The following is a 17810-nucleotide window of genomic DNA, read 5'->3' as shown; positions in this document are numbered from 1 at the left end:
GGTAATGTTGGGGTTGCGCGATTGCGCATGGCGATCGCGGAGGGCGCTCCTCTTTGGCTCAGGCGTCCGGTTTGGTAAAATGTGGGTATTATGCGCGTGCGCATCTTGTTTGCGTGCTTTGTCGGGACTTGGAAGTGGAGTCGAGATGTTTTTGTTGTCTGACTGCCGAATTGGGATAGAGTTCGGGTAGGGCGGTTTTTGGAGGCGCAGATAGGCGCAGGGTTGACAGCGCACGCTTGCAGAGCGGGCGAGAACGGGCGGCAGCTGAAGGTTGTCAAGGATATGGCTGCGAGAGAGGCAAAGGCAATTAGAGGAAGCGCGTTAAGGCGGAAGTTAGGAGACTTTTTGGTTCGGGAGGAATGCGGAAGATTGTTTGTTTGGTTAAGCTTTCTTGCGTTCGATTCTTTTCGACGGCTGTTAAGTAGCTATTGCGGCGGCGGCTTTCTATGCGCTCAACCGGGATGAGGGAGATAGTATAACAAAGGAGATGCGTCAAAAGTCCTCCCCATGCCCCAAAAAAAGTGTATCAGTCAATCAATCAATCAATCAATCAAGCTCAGTCGCAAACATGTCGACTCCCAAAGTCCAAGGTCCCATTCCGTGGGATGCCATTGGGTATATAACGGAAAACAGAAAAAGCGCCATGCTGGTCCAAAAGAAGATAAAACAAGCAGTGGAGCTGGAAAGCACGGTGGCTCCTCGCTGATGTGAACGCCGAAAGAGGGCGAAGAGAAAAGGCCCAGCGCCGGGGTAAACAAAGATCCCAGTCCAGAGAAAGTCGGTAGTATCCAACATGTGATGGGGTATCCGGAACTCCTCGCCAATGCAACAGGATTCAACAAAGTAAAGTCAACGCAAGAAGATGTTTCGGGTCGGTGGGTGTATGTGTGTTGTGATGAAGGATGGTGGGGACCTCTTTAGTAGGAGGCCATGCGACGCGCGAATGATGCGCCAATGTTGTGTGCCACTTTGGGGCTGACGGCGAAAGAACTCTGGCTCCTAGGCCCGATGCCACCGCGCATGCTGTTCTTGCCCTGCGCAGTGGGAGAGTCTTCCATGTCGTCGCTGCCCGCCTGGCCAAAGGCAAAGGTTTGCGCGCGAGAGAGCTTGGGGCGAGACTTGACCTTGGCCATGCCGCGCTCACAGTCTTGCTCGTGGCGCTCATCGTTCATCTCGACGTAGTTCTGGGGGTAGCATTTGCTGGGCTGTTCTCCATAGAAGCGACTGTAGCCGCCGTCAAGGATGTACATTTCGGGGTAGGTCAAGCGGGGGTAGTTCTCCATGTTCACATTGCGGTCGTGGCTACGAATGTACTTCGCGGTGAGAGGGGCGCGGTGCACGGAATACTCGCAGTGGAAAATGAGCAGAGTGTCAGAGGGCGAGGTGCCGTTCTTGAACAGCTCGTCGGCGAGGAGTTGCTTGTCGTTGAAGTTGACGGCACTTTCGATGTGTCCGCCTTCGTATTCATATTCAAATCTGCAGTCGATGATGATGACGTTTTCGTATTTGCTGCTGTGTTTCGTGTCAAGAATATCGGCCATAGTATCCTGAGTGATGCGCGGGAGGCCATCGGCGTCGTTATCGGGGATGAAGTGAGGGAGTTTGAGAGTGTGTTCCTGCTCGACCTCCATCATGGAAGACATCGTCGGGGCCGGCACCAGCTCCTCTTCCTCACGCATGATGTCGTCCGGGTGTTGGAACATGCTAAGCGAGCGGCGGATCTGCTTTCTGGGAGGGCGGCTGAACGCGGGACGGCCATTGGAGGGCTTGCGGACATGGCCTCCACATGGCGAGCCGGAATTCCTGTTCGCGGCGCCGACAGAGGGTCGTCGCGGCGGCGGGAGCATGGAGAAGGAGTCGTTCTCCGCGATGGGGCTTTCGCTCAGACTGGGCGTCGATGAGCTGCTGAGGTTGGACTGTGCGACATTTCCGAAACGAAAGGGAGGCAGTGAGTTTTCGGCGCTGCTTGGTCGCTGAGGAATGCTGTTCGTGGAGAAAGGCTTTGAGCGAGCGAGGCCAGGGCGAGTCACAGAGCGCTTGCGTCTGGGACGATGTCAGTATTGTCCAATCGCGACAGCAAATATCGACTTACTCAGGCAACTGCAGAAAATTGGGGGCTTGCACGGGTTGCGCGAGAGGTGTGGGGTTTGAGAGGTGGTCGTGAGACATGGACTGCTCGTCGGGGGTGTCCTGAGGCGACGGTGAGGGAAGCGTGACCTGGGCCATGAAGTAGGGCTGCTTGTGGGGCAGCGGCGAGACGTCCATGTGGTCGATGCCGGGCGAGGAAGACGGGATGGGCGGAGTGGTGCCTTCGTCCATGGGCGGAGTGCACATGTGGTCTTTCCTCCAAAGTCAGCGTCACCATACTTGCTATGCTTGAGTGCACGAAGGCGCCATTGGCACTTACCGAATCCGTTACCGGGAGGGATGACATTGGTCGTGAAGAGGGAACGCCTGGGCGTCGCTACCTGCGGGCTGCTGCCGTGGTGAGCAATGTTCTAGAACGCGAAGCGAGGAATGTGGAGCATACCTCTTATCAATGTGGAAGTTGGCGTCCAAGTCGGCGGTTAAGCTCGACGTGGGCGACGACGTAGATGCACGCGAAGGCTTCAGGTTGAAGTAGTCCCGGTGAGCTGGCTTGGGCGGCTGGTGCATGCTCAGGTTCCTGAAGTCGAAGTTGCTGAAGTCCATTGGCTGGCAGGAGTTGTAGATGGCACGATGCATTGGCAGATCCCGTCTGCTGCTCCAGGTCGGACAAGGCTGCGGCCTCATGGCAGCGAGCGGCGAGGAGAACTCCATGGTTGCGGTGGTGGGATTATGATATGCGAGGTGATATCGTGGTCGCTGGCGTGGTATTGGACGCAGCTATCCAAAGCCTCCAATGTGCGGGTATGTCGTGTGGAGAAGGCGTTGGATGCAACGCCTGTCGGAGATTTGAGGTGGTGTATTAAGGGAGCTACGGGCTCGGTCGTGGCGGTAGGTATGCGGCGGGTCGGGGTGAAGATGCCACGGTGGGATGCTCGGGGAGGGAGTCGTCGGAGGCTCGAGGTCGTCGTCGTGGATGTGCCGTCGGAGAGGGATCAAACGAATGCGATGCCGACGGGGTGGGACGACACGTGACGGCGGCGGCGACTGCCTGCGGTGGTGCAGCTGCTGCGAGGTCGACGGTCGGGTTCGAGTCCGGGACGGTTAGGGATGGCAGGAGGAGTGGTGGTGAGAGCGGGCGTCTGGTTAAGAAAGCTGCACGCCAGGCCGGTGTTGTTGCTCTGGCAGCACAGGTGCAGCAGCGTCCGAGCGGGGATGCCCTTGCTGGCGGCGTTAGCGAAGCGCAGCGGTTTGGCGCTTGGTAACGGCGCAACCTTGAAAGCAAGCGCACGCCGGTTCGCCCAGGACTCCACCGGGCGATCAGCGTCGTGTTCTGGATACGCATCGAGGCATCGCCGGCGCTTCTACTGGCTGCGGTGGGCATCGTCGATCGCCCGCCCGCCCACTTGAGCCTCCTCACGTTTGGCCTGCATATGCATCTCGCACCGGCAGCAGCGGAGAGACGGGGCTGATATCGCTGCGAGTCTCGACTAAGGCACGCACGCCTGCGCGCCTTGCCCGGCCTGGCATCTGCCATCGTGCCAAAAGAGGCACTGCACCTGCGCCCGTCCCGCCCATCAGCCCCGTTGCGCCGCCCTGCCTGGTCCACCAGTCGCTGCTGAGCAACCCGGCGGGCCTTGATCGCCTGCAAGGTACGCGCTGTGCGTGTGCCAGCTATAGTAGTGGCACGAGTGGCTCGTCGGCCAGAACGGCAGCCTCTCGTGCCTCTCATGCCTCTCATGCCTCCGTCATCGCGGACACCACCTCCGCCTGCACTGCCATGCCGTCACCACTGCAGCATACACATGATTGTTCCAAGCACCCACGACACCCTCGCTCTGCCTGTCTAGCACCGTCCATGGCGCCGGCCGGCATTTCGCCTGGAGACGGCCGGCCTCTGGCGTCACCTCGCCGGCGTCGCAGCCCTCCCCTTCCCAGATCCTCAATCGCCGAAGCAACTGTGGCACGCGCCTCTGGCTGCCAGGGTATCTTGCGCCATGGGCATCACCCGTCCCCGAAGCCCTGTCCCGCCGCTGCCATTGGCCGCGTCCGACGCTCGTGAGCACACTTAGCCGTTCGCCACGCACTGACGCTCCTCGAGTCCTTGCACTTCCTTCGGCGCGTGGCAGCGACCCAGAGCAATCGGTGATTGCAGGCTGCATACGCGATGCAGGTCGCGCTCTACGTCACCGCGGCACGCTGCCTTGGAAGTTGCTATCATGGGAGAGAAACCAATGCCCGCCGACACCGTCATCCCCAATCTTCGCGTGGTGGCCTCACATCTGGCAGATCGCAGCCGGGGACGGCTCGAGCTATGTATGCACATTGACATTCACCATGCGGCTGAGCCGATCTCCATGGCGAGCTGACGGGCACGCCACCTGGTAGCTGTAGCTACCCCACCGCGTCTTTTCCATCGAAACGGATCCTGCTGCACCTGTGCAACGCCGCTAGCGCCGTAACACCACGCAGCACGCCTCCTTGGCTGGCCATTGGCCCGCCCTAGCCCAGAGCTCGTGTGGGGAGCGAGACACTCAGCCAGCCTTGAGCGCCTCTTTGTGGCATGATTTGTGGGCGGCCGGGGCGCCCGCCGCACGCTGCGATATGGCCGCAGCAGCCTCAAACTCCCGCCGACCCGTATCGCATCCCGCGAGAGCCTGCGGCTGTCGGCGCTCGTCATGGCACTTTCGCGTCATTGGCCCGTGGCACGCAGGCGCAGATATCGCCGCTCCGAGGCGCGGCGGCTGCTGGGCTGCGTCGCCTGCGTGGGGTTCGTCGTCGCAGGCCCCTTGCGGGCGCGGCGGGTTGTCAGGTCATGACAGCGGAGGGAGGCAGCATGGACAACCCGGAGGCCCAGTGCGTGGGATGGCGTCTTCACAGAACATTTTTTCTTTACCCCCTTTGAGGGTCCAGAAGGGCTTTTGCGCAGCTGGGGTCGCAACGACGCCGCACAGATGGCCCTTAGCTGCCGTTCTGGGGCTTCCGGCGTCTGCGGGTAGCACGAGGCGGCGCGCTTTGGGGGAAAGACGCGTCGACGCGTCGAGTAAACACAGCGTTTTGCCAAGCTGAACCTTCAGCCGTCGGGCGCGGAACATCATATCACGTGACGGCCCTCATCGCTCGATTTGGGCGGTCCATCCTCCGATGACATGCTGATCAGACGCAGCGGTGGTGAAAGTGCCGTAGAGATCTCGATCCGAGCGAGCACGAAACTTGCGCGCTCCATGTGATCGATCGAGGATCAACCTGGTAAATTTGCCGCTCATGCTTTTTTCTGCGGCCTCCACCTGCATCCGCAATGGGATTTTTCTTCCGAAGACCGCGGATGTGAGATATCGTGCCTGAGGAGTCACCCATGGATACCTGAGGGGCTCAGGTGGCAGATCGGGCCCCGGCGCGATGGCGTCGCTCCGGCCCGGCGCCGGCAGCCGGACCCTGCGCAAGCAGACTTCATGGATTTTCGCGGTCGAGAAGTAAGATTATTGTTGTAGACACCCAGACCTCGCCTTCCGTCATACCAATTTTAAATCCCACGACACCCGCACGATGGGCGGTGTAAAACGTGCGCACGAGAATGACGTCGCCGCGAACCCGGAGCAGCCCGTCCATCCTTCGCGCAAGAGGCGCCTGGACTACACCGAGGCCGACGCGCAGCTGGCGAAAATTTACAACGATCTCGCCGACGACGTCCAGGCGGTGAGGATCAAGGCCGCCGGCGAGGTCGTCAGGAACTTATCGGCCAAATCGGACCAGCAGATCGAGCGCATCGAGAAGGCGATCGCTCGGCTCATCAAAGGCCTCTGCAGTGGCCGCAAGGCCGCCAGGCTGGGGTTTTCCATCGCGTTGTCTGAGGTGCTGAGATTGGGTCTTGAACTCAAGGGTTCTGGAATCACGCTCGGGAAAATCACGGCGAAGATCTCCGAGTTCACGACGATTGCGCCGACTGCTGGAGGGCAGGAGAGGAGAGACTATCTGCTTGGAAGGAGGTTCGCGTACCAGGCTGTGCTGCAGAGCGGCGTTGGCTCCAATGCGACGGTTTCGATCCAGGAATGGCAGGGCTTCGTCTCGGCCGTTTTGGAGCTCATGTGCGAGAGGCAATGGCTGAGGAGAGAATGTGGCGCAATGCTCTATGAGTATCTTGTAGGTGTTGGTAAGGCGATCCCAGCCGATCGATTGCAAATCCTTGTCGACGGTTTGCACGAGAAATCTCTTTGGAAGACTCCCGAAGGCGTGGCGATTTGGATCACTCTGGCCAAACATTCCTCCAAGGTCAAACTGCCGAAGGGTGTTTGGCAGCACAATGGCCCGCTTTCTGCGCCCGAAAGGGCTGTCCTTAGCAAGGTGATCCAGGAAATCCCCATTGATGATGAGCAGCAGGGTGGCAAAGCGGGTTCCGGGTCACGACAGACTGCTCCTTCGTTCGCTTGGCCGGTCATTCTCGCAGAGTACCACAGCGGCCACCGCTTGACGAGTGAGTTTGCTCAATTCTGGAAGCAGGTGGTCGAATCTGGGCTGTTCCACACTTCGTCATCAGCGGAGCGTAAGGCTCTTGGATTTCAAGTTCTCGCCATGGCTGTGTCATCCGCACCTTCTACTGTTCTTCGCCAACTCTTCACGCCGAATCTCACACGATGCATTATCAACCAGCGAGCAGGTTCTCAGCGCTATCTTTTCGACGCGGCGAAAGCCGCACTTAACGCATGCATCGCTCGGTCAAAGCAGGATCCTACTGCCAGTTCTGGAGTGATACAGGGTTTGATTGAAGAAGGAGCAGCCAACTTCGACCAGGTCACGAAGACGAAGACCGTGGAGACTCTGCTTGGCCAGTCTAGCACGGAAGCGCTGCTCGATGTTGTTACGTTTATCCAACGGCTTATGCGCAAACCCAAACACGAGGAACAATCACAGGCTGATGCCCAGAGAAGGATGCTTGCCGATCTGCTGCTCTCAATTGTCCGCTCACACAAGGAGCCCACAGAGCTGTTCACAAAACAGGATCCCAAGCACAAGAGTGCTAGCCCTGCAGCATGGCTCAACGTCGTCCTTGACACATTCATCGAGCTTGGATATTGTGAGCCAAAGGACGACGTCAGCCCTGCGCTTTCGGAAGCATCGAAGTCTATTTGCCGCTCGCGACTCTCTTCCTGCGTGGCACAGTTGATGAACTTGCCGCTCGCAGATGCAGCCACCGCCGTGTATGGCCTGCTCAAGGCCCTTCGCGCTTCCAAGAACTCCTACTTCCATTCGACCGCCAGCAAAGAGACGAAGGCCCTCGTCAAGCGCACCGACAAGGCCATCCAGGATGCTCAAGAAAAGGTCGCCAAGACCAAGAACCAGTCCAAGGCGGCAACCGCGCAAGCCTTCGCGCTGCTGTTCGCCATGTCCGTGCTGCAGATCTACAACGAAGAGCCCGACGCCGTCCCTGCGCTGGAGGACCTGCACGCCTGCGCCGGCGATTGGGGCAAAAACACGGAGTCTGCCTCGGTCCTTGTCGAGCTCTTGCTGAGCTTTGTGTCGAAGCAGTCGGCGCTGTTCCGCAAGCTTGCCGAGCAGGTGTTTGCTGCTTTCACGGGTAGCTTGACCGCTGATGGTCTTCAGTCGATGCTTGACATTCTCTCGCAGAAAGAGAGTTTGACTGGGCAACAGGAGCTGTTTGCCCAAGGCGACGATTTGCAGGCTGGTGCAGAGCAAGAGGAGGAGGAGGGCTCTGACGACGGTTCTGCGATCGATGTTGAAGACATGTCTGACGTTGAGATGATTGATGGTGAAACTTTCGGAGCAGACGGTTTGGAGGAGGGTAGCGACGATGAGGAAGACGACGACGAAGACTCCGAAGAATCGTCTGACGAGGAAGAAGGCGAAGAGGACGAAGAAGAGCTCGCCGCATTCGACAAGAAGCTCGCCGAAGCCCTCGGTTCCGCGGCCCTGGATCCAGACGGTGACGAAGACGACCAGGACTCCGACATGGACGACGAGCAAATGATGGCCGTCGAGCCCGCGCTGGAAAAAGTCTTCAAGGAGATCAAGAAGCGCTCCGGCAAGAAGCAGGACAACAAGGAAGCCAAGGACAACATCATCAACTTCAAGAACCGCATCCTCGACCTCCTGACGATCTACGTCAAGGCTCAGCACGCCAGCATCCTCGCCCTCGACCTCCTCATGCCCCTCGCCATCCTCATCCGCACGACCACCAGCAAGCCCACCGCTGAGAAGGCCTTCGCCGTCCTCAAGGCCTACTTCGAGGCCTGCAACAAGCACAAGACCACCCCCGCCGTCGACGACGCCGAGCCCGTCCTCGCCCTCCTCGCCTCCGTCCACGAGGAGATGACCAAGGACGGCTCCAAACTGCACGCCAACGCTTGCAGCCGCGCCAGCCTGTTCCTCGCCAAGACCCTCGTCGCTCTCGACCCGAGCCACTACAGCGCCGTCGCGGCCAAGTACGCCGCGCTGCAGGAGAAGTGGTGGCTGGACCCCAAGAGCAAGGTGCACGGAAGCGTCTTCACGGAGTGGACCAGCTGGTCGATCGCTACGAGGAAGCAGGCGTAGCTGGAGACCGGGATCTAGAGGCTGTGTATGTAGTGTGTAAAAAATACTTGCCAGAATCATGTACAAACACCGGCACTTACAATGCCGAATGCCTCGCGATCGATCTTCGCATGTGTCCTTCCCACGCTTCCGCGTATCTTCCGGAACGGAGGCCCGTCCTCGATCGTCATCGGTACAGTGTCGTCCAACAACCAGCGCTGACGAATATACGAGCTACGAAAACGCCCGTCCCCACAGTGCTAGCTAGCTATCGTTTCACGTCTCAGCGTTAGGCTGCTTCGATGGAATCTTAGCGGGATCGACGATGTGCAGGATGGTGGAGGCAGTGCAATACAATATCTACATAACGTGTTTCGTGTCCTTGTTTTCAATGGGGACGGCTTACCCAGTAGATCGGGAGTGCGTGAAGATGAGCGCTGGGTGTTTGTATGTGATTGATTGGGGGCGTTTGGTGGGAGTTGCCCTAACCCTAACCCTAGGCTTTGGGTTGGGGTTGGTCTGGGTGAGAGTGGATGGCCGGAAAGATGGGTTTCTTGCGTGATTTGAAACATCGTGGGAGTTTTGCGATAGCTGTGCTTATTGTTCGACTGCTAAAACTTGATGGTGACATGCTGGGCGATCGAGATGCCGATGTGGAAGGAAAGACGCGTGCAGTCAAGGCAAAGCACATTCAGACATTGGTCATGATGCATAGATAGTCACGATGCACAAGAGCTGGAATATGGTTACTCCGAATGTCGATCTAACTGCGAACAAAGGAATAGAGAGCTTTCTACACAACGCAGTCGCAGTAGCGATACGTCGAGCGCCGAGGAACGGATCAGTGCATCTCTCACGTAGCGACCTGTGGCACAATGTGAGTGCGTCGCGGCATCACAAGAGTATCAAGGCTGCCAACTGCCACAATCGCCTAAGTGAAGTGACACATGTATCGAAACTATTGCGTTCTGAGACATAGCAGAAGCGTTGCGATTGATTGCGAATATGAACATGTTGTGCAGCAGCTGGGGTGATGAATCTTGTCATTAGAGCGTGGGAGCTTGCATAATCAGATGGCGCCCTCCCCAATGGCGGGGACAGGATCAGATAATGTGCCATACCGAGTGTTTGGAACGAGACAATCAGATACGAAATCTGGCATCGGAAACTAGACGACGACGCCTCTCGCAAGATACCACCACCATCAATTGCCACCACCAGGCAGCGTCAGCATCAATTACGCTGTGTTCATTCAGTCACGGTAACCTCGGCCGAGAACAAAGAAAGAGGGTCTAAAGTCCGGAAGATGCCAAGCCGTGAAGTCATCCCCGATTTGCCCCAGCAGCATTCAAACTTCACAATCGCCAGCGAGATAACGCTCGTCTACGACATCACCTACAACCGTCCACCGCATCGACACACCACCGGACAACCCATCACATACACCCACACACCACCGCCAAAATGTTCAGAAGAGTTCTCGCCACCGCGCCCGCCCAGGCCAGCCGCGCTCTCGCCTCCGCCGCGCGCCCGACGACCAGCACCTTCGCCCGCACCGCCGCGCCGGCCATCCAGCAGGCCGCCAGCAAGCGCAGCTACCACGAGAAGGTCCTCGACCACTATAACAACCCGCGCAACGTCGGCAGCATGGGCAAGGGCGACAACGACGTCGGCACCGGCCTCGTCGGCGCCCCGGCTTGCGGCGATGTCATGAAGCTCCAGATCAAGGTCGACCCCAACGACAACACCATCTCGGACGTCAAGTTCAAGACCTTCGGCTGCGGCTCCGCCATCGCCAGCAGCAGCTACCTGACCGAGCTCGTCCGCGGCATGACCCTCGAGCAGGCCGGCCGCATCAAGAACACCGAGATCGCCAAGGAGCTGTGCCTGCCGCCCGTCAAGCGTATGTATCCGGTTGCCATCGAATACCCGTCTCACCAGCTAACGACTCTCCAGTCCACTGCTCCATGCTCGCTGAAGACGCCATCAAGTCCGCCATCAGCAACTACTACACCAAGAACCCCAAGGCCAAGGCCACGGACCTCGGCGGCACCGGCGCCGCCATGCCCGAGATTGAGATCGAGAAGGTGTCCGCCACCGCCTAAGCTCTTTCATCCATTCGTTCTGAAAGAGAAGAAGAAAAGGATTTCAGCAACTACCAGACTGCTGCCACCGCTGCCGGGGAAGGAATGCACACCCGGCACGACTGTTGACATTATGAGTGTTTTTAGCGGGCTTTGATTTTTATTATTTCTATTTGTCCTTATCATGCGAAGCACACACTCTTCGCCGGCGTTACTGTTCCTGCTGTGTTTAACGCATATTCGATGTTGTATCGACGATGGCAGGACATGGGGGCCTTGCTCGCTGTGTATATACCCAGAAAGGAAAGCGAAATTCCCAAAAAGGCTCTTTTTCCCCGCTTGTTCCGATGTCGCTCTGCTTTCAGATTATCACCTCTCGTTTGCACGCACGCTAAGGTAGTAACCGTGACTGCTATAATGTGCAAATGGAGCCAAGCTGAATCCTGATGTCGATGTGACGACCGTTGATCATTTGAGCGCCACCCAGTTCGACTTGCGGACTTAAGTGATGAGCCGGACGTTTCGCTCTTCCAAACGCAACGCCCAATCTCCACCGCCTGGAATGAAGGCGAGTACGTCTGATGAGACGTTCGATAGCGCTCATCTCCACCGTAGCGCTCATATGTGTCACTGAAGAAATTGCCGGAAAGTACTTTTCCCTCTGAAATAAAGTCGTTTGGCCAGTTAATTATTAGGGCAATCAGCAATCGCGCGTGGCATTTCTGATTCCACGTGGCACAGAGAAGAAATATCCCTCGTGGTGTGATCATTTATATTCATTTTGGATGTGTCTTATTCATAATCCTCTCAGCAAGCCACCCACTTCCCGGGTGCAATCATGCCTGCAATGTGCATCATGAACTGAGGCAACGTCGCTTCATACCAAAAAAACAGCCAGAGCTTCCATAATCCCGCTCAGCCAGTTCCAACATCGATATACTCCACACCCAAAGGCACAGAGCAAAGCCACCTAGACTGTGACATTGTCGACATCGTCCGCGCGTGCCAAAGAGGCCCTCTAAACCTGGTTGGAGGCGGGCTTGGCGGCGGCGGTGCCCTTGAGCATGCCCTGCGGGTCGCGGATGCCGGCGTGGTGGCCCTCCTGGACGCGCTTGAGGGTGAGGGCGGCGATGAGCGCGGCGCCGACACCAGAGCCGTCCTCGGCGGGCAGGATCTCGACGGGGTCGTGGCCCTTGCCCAGCGGCTTGCCGTCGCGGCCGGTCTCCCAGTCGAGGATCTCCTTGAGGGCTTGCGCGCCGCGGGCCTTGAAGTGGGGGTACTGGAGGGGGTTATTAGTACGGTTGATTGCTGGTGAAGGTTCTCTGGGAGAGTGCTTACCTTGTTAAACACCGAACCATCGGCACCGACGTGGGCAGTCTTGAGGTTCTTCTTCTTGCAGATGGCAGCGACACCACACGCACTAAGTCTGGCGGCGCGAGTACCAATGACCTCAGCCAGGCGGCGGAGCAGCTCGAGCTCGGGCCTGGTGGGCTTGATACCCATCTGGTTGACGAAGATGTCGTGAGTCTCCTGCAAGTTCTCGTACGGGTCGTTCTCGATGTCAGAGAGGAACGAGGCGTCGAGAGAGTAGGGCTTCTTGAGCGGGCTGATGTCGGCACCCTCGAAGAACTTGACCTGAGGCTGCTCGTGCAGGTCGACGAGGACAAGACGGAAAAGCTCGCCGAGGTAGAGACCGGCGATCATCTTCTCGAAGGTCTGCTGGCCAGGACGGGGAGACTCCTTGTCGATGATCACATCATACTGGGTGCGGGGAAGGATCTTGTGCTCGTTATCGAAAGCGCCCCACTCGCAGTTAATGGCCATCTGGTCGTCGGGGTTCAGGCCCATGTGAGCGAGCTTGGGGATGTTGCCGCAAGTCTCCATGTAGGCGGCGTTGCAGCCGGTGCCGAAGATACAACCCATCCTCATCTCGGAATCAGTGTAGGCACTAGCAATCATGGTTCCGGTGGTGTCGTTGATCAGGGCAGTAAGCTTGATGGGCACGCCGCGCTCCTCAAGAGCCTTCTCGAACGGCGGGACGACATCCTTGCCTTCAACACCGTCAATGTCGAAGCCCTTCGTCCAGCGCTGGAGGACACCGTGGTCGATGTACTCCTGGGTGGCCGGGTAAGAGAAGGTGAAGCCGAGGGGAAGCTTGTCGAGCTTCTCGCCCTCGTGGTGGTACTCGATGAACTGCTGGAGGCAGTCGGCAATGTAGCCCCACAGCTCGTCGGCGTTGCCGGTCTTGAGCTCCTCAGGCATGCGGTACTTGGACTGGATGATGTCGAACTCGCCCTTCTCCTCCGGCAGGTTGATCTCACAGACACGGAGGTTGGTGCCGCCCATGTCAAGGGCAAGGAAGGTACCAGTCTCGTAGCCAGTGGGGAAGCCCATGCACCAGGTGGGGTTCATAGGGATGTCACCGCCCTCCTTGGTGAGACCCTTCTCGAGCTCAGAGACGAAGTGGTCGCTGATGGCCTTCAGCTTGTTGGTGTCAACAACGAACAGGTCCTCCAGCCTCTTGATCTCCTGCATCAGGTCGTGCGGGAGGTCGGCCATGGAGCCCTTCCGGCTCGGAGCCTTCTTCGGTCCCAAGCCCACCATCTTGACGGTCGTTCGGAGTGTGTAGGGAGTGTGAAGGTTTGCGGTTCAATGTCCCGGTGAAGTTGGGACAAGGTGTGAAGGTGTGTGAAATGAAGGATCACTGAGTGAAGCCGGGGGTTAGTGGAAGCTTGTGACTACAAGTTGAGCGAGCGCTGCCGTAAGCAATCACTCAAGCAGCGTGCAGGTGACACGGGCGGGCGCAACAAAGTTGTTGTAGGGATTGATATTGCAGGGATGAGGGATCAGCAATGGCGCGGGTTCCTGGTGCAAGCGAGGCCGAGTGGCTGCATGCCACCAACGCATACCGCTCGCTCGCGAAGATGCCATGAAATATCGGCAGGCGGACCCCGCCATGCCCCTCAACGAGCACGGCAGGCGGCGCCCGGCATCGATGCAGGTGAGGTTGACGGAGAAAATGGCAGGCAGGTACGGCAGAATGAAGTGAAGTAAACAGCTCACTTACCAAGCGTGTCGGTGTTTGTTGTGCACGGCGAGTGATGGTGGTTGTCGTGGTCAGAGCCCTCCACGCTGCCCGCGCTCGTAACTCAACGCTCGCTCAAACAAATCCGTCGCATTGACGTAGCCCCGGACTTCCGCCGAAGGTACGTCACTCGCCCGAGCCAGGCGGCCAGCTCCAGCTCTCAGGTACAGCTACCTCTCCATCTCACTTCAGTCCTTCTATCTATTCTCATCTTCCAAAAAACAAACAACACATCACCTCTTATCCATACTCACCACATCCCCTCAAGTAAGCCGACCACCTACAGCCTTCAAAAGTCAACATCCGACTAACCCACCACCTCCAGATAACCACCTCACACCACCCAAACCACCACAATGTCTCTCCGCCTCGCAACCCGCGCCATCCCCCGCGCCACCCTCCCCACATCCACCCGCAGCTTCTCCGCCATCACCCAGCGTATGGCCGCCGGCGACACCGGTGCGCCCCGCAGCGGCGGCGCCGCCTCCAGCGACGCCTTCACCAAGCGCGAGGCCGCCGACGAGGCCATGTACGTGCGGAAGCAGGAGGCCGAGAAGCTGGCCGCGCTGAAGAAGAAGATCTCCGACCAGGAGGCCGCGCTCGCCAAGGACAGGCAGCAGGCTGAGGAGATGAGCAAGAAGCAGCAGTCGTAGATTGCTCTTTGCGGAAGCTGATGGGTTCTTGTTTGTTGATAGCGAACCAGCGCGTATGAGAATGGACGCCGAAGGGGCGAAAAGGACGGCTCGATGGAGTCTGTGGATTTTGTACGACTTTGTATGTAACTACCTTAGGCTGCTCAATGTCGGAATGACAAGCTCCTCTCTACGAGAACGAATTGTGATCTCATTAGCCTAAGCCTGACCGTGTAACATCTATCTGTGCTGCGAGGGCTTTGATTCAGTGACCAGCTGTGATCTGTCTCAGAACGATCTGTCACATTTTGAGGCTTCCAATCGTCGCTTTTGCCCTGCTCAAGGTGCCTGCATTGACCTTGGCCATTCGAAGTGGCCATGCAGTCCTCGGCTCAATTGAGGTGAACTCCTCGTAGGTACATCTAATGATGTGCTGCATTGCGTAGTGCACGCAAATCTGCAATCAATACTTGCCGTAATAAGTCACCTTTAATGGAGTCAATGCGTGGGCAAACTCAGCTACCTCATGATAGGCGAAATGCGAAGTAGCCCTCAGCTTCGTTCAGAAGTCTCACGAGTCACTATGGAATGAGCGATTAGGACCCCAGAAAACCAGTTATTATATGCGAAAAGGCAAAGCAAGGGGCCCGCGCACATTTATGAACCTCATTGAAAGGATGTCAAGTCATGTCAATGTGTCAAGTTCACTAATTCGGCAGTCCACTTGAGACGATGATTTGGTTTTTTGCATCGTGAGTTGGCGTTGGTGCTGGTGGCCGCGTGATTGGGCTTGATGGGATGTTGGGGACGTCATCCTGCTACGAGGGTAGATAGAAGACGCGGGCAGTTTCGTCACTTGGGTAGAGCAATGGGGTTGGCGGTACAAGGGCAAGTGGTTGTACAAGGGCAAGCAGGACAACCAGGCCCTACCTAATGCATTTGACTCGATTCATCACAGCTTCGTCAGACGTGATGTACCGTGTTGAACTGACTGGAAGTGATGAGATGAAGACGACAAATATTGTTTCTTTTCGTACGAGACGTCACATTTTCATTTTGCCTCGGGACTAAACACACCCGCAGCGGCGGCGGCGACAGACGACGCACTACTCGGAAACGCCCAAAAGCAGACAGCCCCATTGATCCCTTGGAAGAAGAAGCAACGCTGTGCACCCGCCTCAAGCACACCTCGCCGTCGTCCAGAAAGCGCTGCTGCTTTTTCCTTGGCTGATGCATGGAAACACACCCTCAACGTTATTGATGCCGATGATGGATTCGATGAAGCGTAATCTACTGGGTCGCCTCCTCGTCCTCGCCAGCGAGAGCAGAACGCTTGTTCTGCACGCGCTCCTGTCTCCTCTCGCGGGCAGCCTTGGTCTTCGCGCGCTTGGCGTCCATCTCCTCCTTGAGCTTGTGCTCACGGGCGGCCTCAGCCTTGGCCTTGTGGATCTGGAGTGATTGTCAGATGTGATTCGTAATTTGGGTGTCTTTGCAGCTATCGGTGCTGGCCAAGACTCTATCACGTGACGGGCGAAACTTACGTGCTCAACAAGGGCACGCTTGTGCTTGAAGGTGTTACCCTTGCTCAGGTGGTAGAGCTCGTGGTAGAGGTGCTTGTCGATCTTGCCGGCGGCACGGTACTTGACCAACAGGCGGCGCAGGACACGGAGACGGCGCATCCACATGATCTGGCTGTAGGAATTGTCAGCCACAATTCCAACACATCCCCAACTCAAAAAATCCCATGATTCCTCTCTTCATTCTCCAGAATCTCCAACCCTCGTTGCCTCCCCTTCCTTCCCTCCAGAATAGGTGATGTGACTGACCTAGGCATACGAGCGTCGGCGGTACCCTTCCTCTTACCGAAGCCACGGTGTCTGCCGATGCGACGGGCGGCGGTGAGCTCGCGGGCGCGGGAGCGCGAGTGGGTGGTGACCGGCTTGCGGATGATCAGGCCATCGGCAATGAGCTTGCGGACGGTGGCACGGGAGTTGGCGTTGGAGATCTCGTTGACCTCGTTCGGGTCGAGCCAGATCTTGCGCTTACCGCAGCCGGCGACGGCGCTCGCCAGGCGCTTCTGGGTGCGGAGGTTGACCCTGAAAAAAGAGATCGTATTAGTACGCTGTGTTCCTCCGACCGAGCCATTGTGCGTGGTGGTGTTCTTGACGGGCGGGGTGTAGGTTTTGCGGCGGGTGTGGGATTCGAGGTGCGTGTGCGGTGCGGATGCAGGCGGTTTTCGTGGTGTGTGTATTTTTCTTCGTCGGGAAGAGCAGCTGGGCGGTACTCACATCTTGCCTGTTGGTTAGTGCTGATGGGTTGTCGATGGTCGTTACTGCTCACGGGCAAGTCGTCGTTCACAAACTAGCAAATTCGAAGAGGCACACGGGAGCGTGGGCGGGAAGTCTTGGCTTGGCTTGCTAACGACGGGAGGGCGCGCTTGCAGCCTGAGGCAGCGCCAAGCCCAGAACACTGACTTGCATGCGGGCACTTGCGCATGCTCATTGTATGCGGAGGACAATAATAGCAGTAATACTCGATATGCAGTAAGATGAACGAAATCGATGTATATCGCCACATCGACACATTGCACACGTCGTTCCCTAGTAAAGTGGTGCATGACCTTGCTGCCACGATTGAGAAAGCTGCTAGTGCAAATAGACTTTTGCAAGCATTGATCCCTTTTATCGCTGCTTGAAGGATGGCAGACTCGGAAAATACCTAGGTAGTGAAACATTTACTGAATTTTCCATTCCTCATAAAGATACCAATTCCATGCACTGAAATCTTCATCAAGGCCTAGAATGGGGGGCAAAAAATTTGCTGCCATCGAGATACCACCAACGATCACTGGCTATATAAGCTGCTCGACTGACTGCGAACATCCTCTCGCTTCATTCCGTGCGACTCGCACTTAAGGAGAACATTCACCCATGATTCATCGTCTTTCCATGCCTCCGAAGAGTACCTATGTATGCTCCTGAGCATCTTCAGGCGTACGCCCGGCTTCGTAACGCGGTTTGGCAACAGCGTAATCGTGCGCTGGGGCAGCTCAATGTTACCTAGCCATACTTCCTCCAGTGCAGCCCAGGTGATAGCCTTCCGGTGGTCATGCAATGCAGGTTCCAGATCGAGCGTGATCGGGCTGGGACCGTCGCCGCCGATCCAGATGAAGCGGAGGCACTTTAGCGTAGTTGCAAAGCTGCGCAGATAGTCGTGCAGAATCTTTGTGAACATTGTCTGCTGGCTCTCACTCAGCTTGCGATCCGAGAGATAGGGATTTTTGAGCTGCACGTTCAGTGTGTGCAAGTTTCTCCAGAGGTCACAAGAGCTGGCGGGTGCAGTGCCGAAAGCCCCAAAGCCTGACCAGCGAAGATGTATGATGCCCATTGCATGAATGGG

General features: G+C 57.3%; 7 protein-coding genes across 7 annotated transcripts; 3 read left to right on the top strand and 4 right to left on the bottom strand.

The window, feature by feature from the left end:
- Positions 1-370: 370 nt before the first annotated feature.
- WHR41_08350 (uncharacterized protein) lies at positions 371-3219 on the bottom strand. The gene is made up of 4 exons (XM_069376954.1): positions 2531-3219; positions 2408-2475; positions 2093-2339; positions 371-2043 (listed from the first exon to the last, which is right to left on the bottom strand). The coding sequence occupies exons 1-4, from the start codon at positions 2797-2799 to the stop codon at positions 918-920; spliced, it is 1710 nt and encodes a 569-aa protein (XP_069225868.1). The 5' UTR covers positions 2800-3219; the 3' UTR covers positions 371-917.
- Positions 3220-5631: 2412 nt separating this feature from the next.
- WHR41_08349 (uncharacterized protein) lies at positions 5632-8631 on the top strand (the record flags this gene model as incomplete). Its single annotated transcript, XM_069376953.1, has 1 exon — positions 5632-8631. The coding sequence occupies one exon, from the start codon at positions 5632-5634 to the stop codon at positions 8629-8631; it is 3000 nt and encodes a 999-aa protein (XP_069225894.1).
- Positions 8632-9880: 1249 nt separating this feature from the next.
- Positions 9881-11018, top strand: ISU1 (Iron sulfur cluster assembly protein 1, mitochondrial). Its single transcript, XM_069376952.1, has 2 exons — positions 9881-10513; positions 10567-11018. Exons 1-2 carry the CDS (start codon positions 10075-10077, stop codon positions 10713-10715), a joined length of 588 nt encoding a protein of 195 aa, XP_069225895.1. The 5' UTR covers positions 9881-10074; the 3' UTR covers positions 10716-11018.
- A 431-nt stretch (positions 11019-11449) lies between these two features.
- On the bottom strand, positions 11450-13826 carry hxkA (Hexokinase). The gene is made up of 3 exons (XM_069376951.1): positions 13762-13826; positions 12033-13398; positions 11450-11973 (listed from the first exon to the last, which is right to left on the bottom strand). The coding sequence occupies exons 2-3, from the start codon at positions 13296-13298 to the stop codon at positions 11713-11715; spliced, it is 1527 nt and encodes a 508-aa protein (XP_069225892.1). The 5' UTR covers positions 13299-13398; positions 13762-13826; the 3' UTR covers positions 11450-11712.
- A 309-nt stretch (positions 13827-14135) lies between these two features.
- Positions 14136-14432, top strand: WHR41_08346 (uncharacterized protein; the record flags this gene model as incomplete). Its single annotated transcript, XM_069376950.1, has 1 exon — positions 14136-14432. The coding sequence occupies one exon, from the start codon at positions 14136-14138 to the stop codon at positions 14430-14432; it is 297 nt and encodes a 98-aa protein (XP_069225893.1).
- A 985-nt stretch (positions 14433-15417) lies between these two features.
- Positions 15418-16818, bottom strand: WHR41_08345 (60S ribosomal protein eL19). Its single transcript, XM_069376949.1, has 4 exons — positions 16700-16818; positions 16238-16507; positions 15953-16103; positions 15418-15860 (listed from the first exon to the last, which is right to left on the bottom strand). Coding segments are annotated over exons 1-4 (582 nt in total). The 5' UTR covers positions 16702-16818; the 3' UTR covers positions 15418-15701.
- A 437-nt stretch (positions 16819-17255) lies between these two features.
- WHR41_08344 (uncharacterized protein) lies at positions 17256-17798 on the bottom strand (the record flags this gene model as incomplete). Its single annotated transcript, XM_069376948.1, has 1 exon — positions 17256-17798. The coding sequence occupies one exon, from the start codon at positions 17796-17798 to the stop codon at positions 17256-17258; it is 543 nt and encodes a 180-aa protein (XP_069225891.1).
- Between the last annotated feature and the right edge of the window lie 12 nt (positions 17799-17810).

This window comes from Cladosporium halotolerans, assembly GCF_011745625.1.
Source record: "Cladosporium halotolerans strain TM138-S3 chromosome Unknown Sca44, whole genome shotgun sequence".
NCBI lineage: Eukaryota > Fungi > Ascomycota > Dothideomycetes > Cladosporiales > Cladosporiaceae > Cladosporium > Cladosporium halotolerans.
The sequence above is the reverse complement of the archived record's forward strand: the minus strand, read 5'-3'. Positions and strand labels throughout refer to the sequence as shown.

Excerpts from the sequence above, each read along its gene's own strand:
- WHR41_08345 (XM_069376949.1), bottom strand. Across the intron at positions 16,104-16,237 it reads GCCGACGCTCGTATGCCTAG|CCAGATCATGTGGATGCGCC; the intron begins GTCAGTCACATC and ends CAATTCCTACAG. Across the intron at positions 15,861-15,952 it reads AGCGTGCCCTTGTTGAGCAC|ATCCACAAGGCCAAGGCTGA; the intron begins GTAAGTTTCGCC and ends CAATCACTCCAG.
- ISU1 (XM_069376952.1), top strand. The coding sequence starts at position 10,075 with ATGTTCAGAAGAGTTCTCGCCACCGCGCCCGCCCAGGCCAGCCGCGCT. Across the intron at positions 10,514-10,566 it reads GTGCCTGCCGCCCGTCAAGC|TCCACTGCTCCATGCTCGCT; the intron begins GTATGTATCCGG and ends ACGACTCTCCAG.
- WHR41_08350 (XM_069376954.1), bottom strand. The coding sequence starts at position 2,799 with ATGGAGTTCTCCTCGCCGCTCGCTGCCATGAGGCCGCAGCCTTGTCCG. Across the intron at positions 2,340-2,407 it reads CCCTCCCGGTAACGGATTCG|ACCACATGTGCACTCCGCCC; the intron begins GTAAGTGCCAAT and ends TTTGGAGGAAAG. Across the intron at positions 2,044-2,092 it reads AATTTTCTGCAGTTGCCTGA|ACGCAAGCGCTCTGTGACTC; the intron begins GTAAGTCGATAT and ends ACATCGTCCCAG.
- hxkA (XM_069376951.1), bottom strand. The coding sequence starts at position 13,298 with ATGGTGGGCTTGGGACCGAAGAAGGCTCCGAGCCGGAAGGGCTCCATG. Across the intron at positions 11,974-12,032 it reads ATGGTTCGGTGTTTAACAAG|TACCCCCACTTCAAGGCCCG; the intron begins GTAAGCACTCTC and ends AACCCCCTCCAG.